The sequence below is a fragment of the Myodes glareolus genome, chromosome 14 (genome assembly GCF_982192425.1).
Source record: "Myodes glareolus chromosome 14, mMyoGla1.1, whole genome shotgun sequence".
Classification (NCBI taxonomy): domain Eukaryota; kingdom Metazoa; phylum Chordata; class Mammalia; order Rodentia; family Cricetidae; genus Myodes; species Myodes glareolus.
Genome location: NC_142039.1, coordinates 76,811,397 through 76,820,094, shown reverse-complemented (window position 1 = coordinate 76,820,094; position 8,698 = coordinate 76,811,397). Strand labels below are relative to the sequence as shown.

Below are 8,698 nucleotides of genomic sequence, written 5' to 3'. Positions count from 1 at the left end.
TTTGGTTGCCAGTTGCTGTGGGACTTTATTCAGGTTTGTTGGTACCTCAACCAAAGGAATTTGCTGTGTTTATCACATACAGGTCAGTCTACAAGGCCACCCTTTTCTAGAGGTCTCTGGTCAGAAAAGCTGTTGGGGAATCTGACTGGACATAGTGGCTAGCAGGAAGTGCCTTGATGAGGGGAGAGACATTATTTCTTTTGGGAAGTCACACTGCATGACTGTTGTACCTAGATGTTGACTTTGAAGGATTAAGTAAGGGTGGAGGTGGGAGATCATGATAGAGGAAGGAATACAAGGAGAAATAAAGAACACTGAGGTCTAATTAAAAAGTTGTATGGGATCTACTACTGCAGAGGCTTTTATGTGAGTTAAAATGTAGCTATCCTGCAACAACATGGCAATAACTTTGCTTGACACCATAGGACAACAAGAAGCCCAATATAAGGAATGGGTTACCATTTGGGAGTTATTGGCTGGCGAGGTCTCATAGAGCCCCAAATCTTACAGGTTATTGCCAATGCTATTGCTTATCCCCTAGAACTTGGTGATAAGACCCTATTGCTAAAGGCACCACAGAATTCACAGAACATGGATAAATTAAGCAAATACTCACTTCCTAGATTCATCTCCTTGAGTTAACACTCTCAGTGCTATAAGGTACATGCTCCTGGAAAGGAAAGGTCAGATATCAGCCTTACACCTCTGTGTACCCTAATAGGTATAATAACACTGCTGGCCTGATAAAACATATCCACTGGTACAATAATGGTATGGGTGTTGTTAGAGCAAACAACAATGTTATGATTAGATTTAAGGCTAGCTAATAAGGTCAAACAAATGTCAGTTAAATGGATAGAGATGGAAACAAACCAAGAATCCGTGGCTAGACTGTTCATAGATTCAGAGGAGAATCTACAATTATTAATCTGCTAAATGGATATAGCATTAAACTGACTTCTAATAATTTACCATTATACTCATAGATTAATGCACCCCTCAGCCCTTATCAGAAGCTTCTGTTTGCAGTAAATGACAATTGACAGAGACGCCCATGGCTGGTTAAGGTGAGGAGCCTAAAAGAATATGGAATGCTCAGCCCTAAACAGAACATGTGTATCATGCCCAGCTTCCAAGTCTCAGTAATAAAAAGATCACGAGAACCAGAAGTGGTAGATGACTATAGACTGTCTTTGAGACACACTTGGGCAGCTATGTACGTGAATCCATCACAAGGCCTCCACAAGGCCTGTCTGAGCTCAAGTTGGACAAAATTTCCGTATGGGAAGGGTAGGTAGGCATAAAGCTCCATGCCCACCTGAAGAGCTACTGCCGATTGAAGGAGTCAGCTTTCTTTGAGACAGTAACTCCTGGCAGGCCAGCGGAAGGCCACACATCCAAAACAACATGGGTAATAGAAACTGGATCTATGCGTTTAAAAGGAAAGAGAAGACACAGGGTGGAGTGGGGAGAGAAGGGGGACAGTTATGTAAGGACCTGGGGAAATGAGTAAGCAACCAAAACTCTGCGGGAAATCCTTAAATAACTAAAAAGTGAAAGGAAACACCAGCAAATAAACAGAAAAGAGAAGAGAACAGTTTCAGGACTGATTTATATAGTTTGCTAATGTTCTAGACATCAGGGTTCTTCCTTGTTGGTGGACAGGGAAGGTCGTATAACCAATGTGTTAATGAGAACATGTTATTTTCTGAAAAATCCCTTTAAATTTTGCCGATGTCTAGACCCAAGGATGCAGAGTTCCAAGAGCTTCTCCACCTCCTGTTTGCTCAAGTGTAATGTTAACCCTTATCCTAGAGAGCAACACCTGTCCACAGCGTGCAAAAAGTTGTGGTTGTTCAGCAGACAGATAACTTGTTGAAAATTCAGGCCAGGTCCAGGTCGCTATGGGTTGAGCTGAGGACAAATGAGAGAGTTTGATGGTTTAGACACAGCTTCTGAGTTCAAGCTGCATCCACTTCTCATGCGTGATGGTGGGCACCTTTAGTCCCTGACCAGCATCCTACTGAGGTGATAAGTGGCACAGGAGACTTTATTTAATGCCATTAAACATTCTATTTTCTTGACGAAACTGGGAGAAGTGGAATTTACCCCCATCTTAGTTTGTAGCTGAAAAGAAGGGTGGGGAGCTGAAAGTGCAAAAATAGCCCAGAAATACAGAATCAGAGCTCAAGGGATGTCTAGCATGTATGACCATCAGAGTTCAAGGGATGTCTGGTAGGTATGGCCATCAGAGTTCAAGGGATGTCTGGTAGGTATGGCCATCAGAGTTCAAGGGTTACCTGGCATGTATGACCAGACTCCAAATGGGTCACAGTGGAGGAGGCGAACCCTGATCGGATTTGAAGGGTGATCAGGTAGAAATAATTTCTGCTGACTTGACATATTTCCACAGTAAGGACCATTCTTCAGCAGCTCAGGAATTGTAGGGGAGCTACAGAGTAGGTGAAGTAATTACTCAGTTTGATTTTCCTATCTGAAGGAGTAAAACTTAATTTTCTGGGGCCAGTGATTGGCACAAAACTTGTCAAGGGCCAATGAAAAAGGGAAAATACACACCACCTTTAGGGTCTTTCTATTCTCTCTCTCTCTCTCTCTCTCTCTCTCTCTCTCTCTCTCTCTCTATTTCTTTCCTTACTTCTACCCAAGTGTACCCTCTGTGTATTTTTTTATTACAGCTTGACTACTCCAGCAAAATCTCTTAAGCACTATGAAAACTACCACGTTGTTGCATTCTGTTTTTAAGTGAATGATTACAATGAGTGCAAATAAAAACATAATGTTTTCCATATCCCTTATGTGATTAAACATTTTACATATCACAGGTGATAGATCTTGTTAGTGATTGTTCAATGTAAATCGAAGTAAAGAAAAGCCAGACAGTTTCGAGGACTCCGATAGCAAAGATATTCATTTTTCCTCTTAGATTTTAGCCTTGAATGTTGCTGTCTTGTGTAGGAATCACCTTCCCTTAAAGATTCCTGTGAAAGCATCTCCGTTACACTGTGAGAGTGAGGAAAAAGATTGCCCAAGACCTGTGTTTCCACAGAATATTACCTTAGATGTGAATTAAACAGGAACTGTGGTACTTGTTTACCAAGAAAAACGTATTTCTTGCTCTACCCATCAAGCAAAATGTTAAGCATCAAGTGATTGAATGTGGAAAGCCTAGCCATCTGTTTCTCTAACAAGGTCCATAGGTTCAGCTCCACACAGGCCACTGAGGCAGCCCACACCTGCCTCTTCATGACAGGTGGGATCAGATCTGGTAAGAGCCTGGAGTCCCAGAGCTTAGAATTCTACAGTCCAGAGGCTTGGAGCCTGGAGGCCCAATCTTGTAATCAGCACACCAAATCAGAAGAAGGACAAGGTTGAGGGGTGGGGCCAGCTAGAGAGAGACTTGGGATTTAAAGCTTGAGTGAGGTGTTGCTTGGCCAGATCCTGGGACCTCAGTGACTTTTGACAAACTGTGGGGGACACCAAGATAGCAGTGATCACCAGAGGTAAGGCCCGGTCTCTGCTAAGGCAGAATAGGGGAGACACCGAAGGAGAGCCTTGGGAGATTCCATGGAGAACCAGGCAGAACCCCAGGAATGAGAATGTCTCTCAACCTCAGCAGTCCTGCTGTGTGGAGGTGGATGATGGTGGGGAAGCCAGAAAGGAAATCGGGCACTGGGTCCAGGTTTGCATAGATTCCCATTAAGTGCAAGACTGCTCCGGCCTAGAGTGACAGCTGGTACCATATACAGTAGGGACATGCTTTTTCATTCTGAGTTAACAGAGATCCTTTTCCTGCGTATTATCATTGGATAAAAACTGCTTTTCATGATTGGCATGAGCTGAAGTGATAACAAGCAGCATGTCTCTAGTCAAGAACAACAGAGGGCATGGTTTAAGAGACCAAGCATGCCTTGTTCTGAAATCCTGGGAGTGGCTTTCTCTAATACTCCAACTTCACTGGTGGCTCTGTCTTACGATCTTATGAGGACATTTCCATGTTACCCTTTCCTCATTGAGGTAATGTGTGTGGTTTCAAGATCCAAGGGTGGGCCAGATGGATTGGGAGCTATAGACCTTCTATATTTTAAGGAGGACTTAAGAGGTTCAGAGGCCCATCTCTTGACACTTGTTAGGCAGGGATAGAACAGAAAATGGCCTCAATTCAGACAGTAACCTTGTGATTAGGATCAGATGTGGTGCAGTAGAAGTTTGCTTCATTACAAATCCTAGGTTACCTACGTCACAAGTCCATAGTTGTATAGGTTTTGAACTTCGAGTGTATTGTTATCTTTCTGATAAATTAAGTTTCTAGTATATATGGAGTTTGTATTCAGAATTCTAGAATTCTGGTCATATACTGTATTTATTTATTTATTTATTTTATTCTTCTCTCATTTATTACATCCCGACTGAAGTTTCTCCTCCCACCACACTTCCTGTATTGAGTGGTAGAGCAACTCAACACCATTCAGTGAGCCTTTAGTCCAAATACATAGCTAGTCATTTCCAAAATCTGTGCGTAAATATTTGGAAGAATAGATTTTACCTATCATGGGTGTTTTCATTTCTCAGGAAGGAGGAAGAAGGCATTTCAGAAGTCTCACTTCTCTCCCCCTCTCTACATTCTTGAGACATGATTCCTGTTGTCTTTCTGACTGTCCTGTGCTTGGGAATGGCCTCATCTACTCCATCACCTGATCCTATTTTGGATGCTGAATGGCAGGAGTGGAAGATAAAATATGGAAAAGCATACAGTCTGGTTGGTAATGTTGAAACTGTTCAGAGAGAACGCAGAGTGCTTGCTATTGGGGGTTATGGGCACAACAGAGGCCACAGAAACTGCCTTTCTCTGAAGAATTACCTATATAGGTGAGCATCGGGTGGTCAGGATCTCTGTTCCTAGAGATGTGCCAAATGGTTTGTTTCAGTATCCCAAAATCTCTCTCTCTGGGTTCTCTTTACTGTTCCAACAGGTATTTGGGCAACTTGCGTATGGGTTAAAAATAAATATCATCCATTATTGTTATTTCCAGGAGGAAGAAGCACAGAAGAGAGCAGTATGGGAAGAAAATATGAAAATGATCAAATTGCACAATGGGGAGAATGGCCTGGGGAAGAATGGTTTCACCATGGAAATGAACGCGTTTGGTGACATGGTGAACGTGACAAGCATTGATGCACAATGTGTTGGGTGACATGTTGGGTGTGATATGCACTGATGCACAATGTATTGGGTGACACGTTGGGTGTGACACGCATTGCTATACAATGTGTTGGGTGACATGTTGGGTGTGACATGCATTGCTATACAATGTGTTGGGTGACATGGTGTGGCATACATTGCCCCACAATGTGTTGGGTGACATGATGGGCGTGACATGCACTGATGTACAATGTGTTGGGTGACATGTTGGGTGTGACATGCATTGCTATACAATGTGTTGGGTGACATGGTGTGGCATGAATTGCCGCACAATGTGTTGGGTGACATATTGGGTGTGACATGCATTGCTATACAATGTGTTAGGTGACATGGTGTGACATGCATTGCTGCACAATGTGTTTTCCTCTCCAAATTGTTGCCGTCTTTGTTTTTCAATGATTTATGTGTTTTTCCTTAAAGACCGGTGAAGAATTCAGAAATTTGATGATTAATATCCCAGTCCCCACTCTGAAGAAAGGGAAAAATATCCAGAAACGTCTGGCTGGTGATGTGCCCAAATTTATAAACTGGAGAAAGAAAGGCTATGTCACCCCTGTGCGGAGACAGGTATTAGCATTTCACACGCTCATCAGTTAGGAGGTGACATGTCTGTAGAACTGAGTGAGTTGATTTTCTAATAATATTGTGATTCTTCTTGTGTTTTCACACAGTGCATACCAAACATCTTCATCCACCACTACCTTGGCCTTACATCTCCATCTAGTGTACCCCATCACATGTTAAGGTGTCACATCCCTTTTCATGCTATCTCTGACCTGTAGACATCAGTAGGCTCTACTCTTATGTGCATGTGTGTCTCCAACCATTACGACCTGAGCAAATGGCCATCAGTCAAGTCTCCAAAGAAGACTGATGTCCTGACAGGCTTCCATCAACTGCTAGTGGCTCATTTGCTTACACAGTACTCAGCTCTCTGATTTTGTTTGCTATTTGTTTGTGGATGACTCTCATTTCTTCTCTTTAGGGTAGGTGTCCTGCTTGTTGGGCTTTTTCTGTGGTTGGTGCCATAGAAGGACAGATGTTCCGGAAAACCGGCAAACTGATTCCTCTGAGTGTCCAGAACCTAGTGGACTGTTCTAGACCTCAAGGTAACAGGGGCTGTTTTGGAGGCAATACATTCCTTGCACTGCAGTATGTGAAAGAAAACGGAGGTCTGGAGTCCGAGGCAACCTATCCATATGAAGAAAAGGTAAGGGGATCTTCTATGCTATTGTTTCTTCAAGCCTGTGATCACAGTGCTATCTTAGCATGGTTATCTGTTGATAGGGTTTCCATGTGGCTGATCCTACTTCTGAAAACAAGGAGAACATTCAAAATCTTTATGTAGAATATAAATTTCTTCACTATGAAAGTTTCTTATGGACAGCAAGACCTAATGATGTATCACTTGCAACATGAGAGCTAAGTTTCAGTTCCAAATCTGTAACATTTTATTTCCTGGGATGATTTATAACAGCCCAGACTTGGAGATGCTCAGCCACAAAGCGAGGAGTATGGCTCTGACTCTTGTTCTCCAGGGCTCAGAAGTAAGTAACTCAGTCTTTTAACTCTATTTTTAAGGAAGGGCCCTGCAGATACAGTCTGGAAAATTCTACTGCTAGTATCACAGGCCTTGTGTTAGTACCAAAGAGTGAGAAGACCCTAATGAATCTCGTGGCAACTATAGGACCCATTTCTGTTGCAGTCGACGCAAGACATGATTCTTTCCAGTTCTATAAAGAAGGTAAGCATGTGCTCTTCTAGATATTAATTGAAGATATATATATATATATATATATATATATATATATATATATATATATATATATATATGGCATTTCTGTCCAACAAGCCATTTTTTTAAAAAAATATCAAACGTAATTTGAGTATGTGGGTTTCCATATTTTACAGGTATCCATTCAATAATCTTGTGTATCATTGATACTTGGCATAACCTCCCCTTGCACGCAAACAATTCATAATCCATAAAATTTATTGTTTAACTTAATTTCTTGATTTTCTACATGTCTTTAAGATTCTTCATGAGATGGCATTTCTAGAATAAACCTAAAGTGGACTATGAATTAAGAAATTTATGCTCAGTATTTCTTGCTGGCAATGAATCACCTTATGTACACGTAGACAAGTGTTTATCAATACATTTATGATCACTTGGATTTTTCCTGATTCTTATGGGGACCTGTGCCAGGATTCCTGTCAACGACTTATTTGATTGTCACTGGAGTTTGTATCATTTCAGTTAAGTCAGAAAACGCCTCCCTGATGGCTGCTGACTACTCTCCCTGGTCACCGATGCTATTTTCCAGGCATTTATCATGAGCCAAACTGCAATAGTTCTATTGTCACCCATGCTATGCTGCTGGTCGGCTACGGCTTTGAAGGAAGAGAGGCAGATGGCAGGAAATACTGGCTGGTCAAGAACAGGTACAGACCACTGAGATTATTTGTCTTTCAGGTGGGGAAAGATTTTTCTGTTTCTAGAGACAGTTTTTTGGGTGGGAGTTCTTGTCTCCATGATCTTAGGCACTGAGCTATCTCCAACCTCAATCCTGGCTTTCAGTGGGATTCTGGACTTGAGTTCCAGTCCTCTATGGCCAGAACTTGATCCTCTGGGCTGTTCCTATGCCCTGAGCAACCAGGTCACGCTGTGTGGTTACAGTGTTCATATTCAGCTACTGGTTTTGTTAGGTTCTAATATAGCATCTGTGACACTGATTTTCTAAAATCGGACACAAAAATTTTTGCTTCTGAACCACCACGTGGATGGAAAATTATCCTATTTCTTCCTTGCTGTGGTCTTCACAGTCTTGTGTGAGGTAATTCTTGGTTTCCAAGAGTTGATCCTCTGCTTCTTCTGATGCTTTCTGTTAAGCGGGCCTCTGGGTCAGTGCTCAAATGAGGAGTCACTATAATAATCCATTGTGCTGTGCTATTTTTACTAAAGGGAAAAATGTTTCCTTTCAGCATGGGTAAAAAGTGGGGCATTAGAGGCTACATGAAGATCGCCAAAGACCAGAGAAACCACTGTGGAATTGCTACATATGCCATGTACCCTACAGTGTGACCTCCTTGGTGGTGACAAAGAAGGAATGGATGTAAGACAACATGTACAGAAGAGGCATTTCCTTCTCAGAGCAATCAGCCACTGCTCTGTGCATAAGACACTTCAGCAACTGATGAGCCAGTGAATTTTGTGGCATATTTACTCTAGTAAGATATGACCACTGCTGTAACTGATACTGTACACTAATTTGTATTTGTGTTTTCTGTAATAACTTGATTTTTATATTTCACTATATCAAATGATGTCTTCAAAATTAAAGGTTTCTCTAAGTGTTTCTCAGTTATTTGAGATGCATCTATTGAAACTTTTCTGTTTAGATCTATACTACATTTTTAAATTGAATTATTTGTTGTTGTTTTGATATTCAGTATCTTGAGTTCTTTATATATTTT

The 8,698-nt window shown here is 41.6% G+C and overlaps 1 protein-coding gene across 2 annotated transcripts; it reads left to right on the top strand.

Annotated features, from left to right (window-relative positions):
* Positions 1-4,651: 4,651 nt before the first annotated feature.
* On the top strand, positions 4,652-8,306 carry LOC125408919 (cathepsin M-like). Of its 2 annotated transcripts, none has more exons than XM_085698862.2 (7): positions 4,652-4,777; positions 5,055-5,174; positions 5,642-5,788; positions 6,207-6,431; positions 6,803-6,965; positions 7,549-7,666; positions 8,207-8,306. In XM_085698862.2, exons 1-7 carry the CDS (start codon positions 4,652-4,654, stop codon positions 8,304-8,306), a joined length of 999 nt encoding a protein of 332 aa, XP_085554988.2. The 2 variants fall into 2 exon arrangements, with proteins under 2 accessions (XP_085554988.2, XP_085554987.2); XM_085698861.2 differs by having other exon boundaries at positions 5,052-5,174.
* Positions 8,307-8,698: the final 392 nt, after the last annotated feature.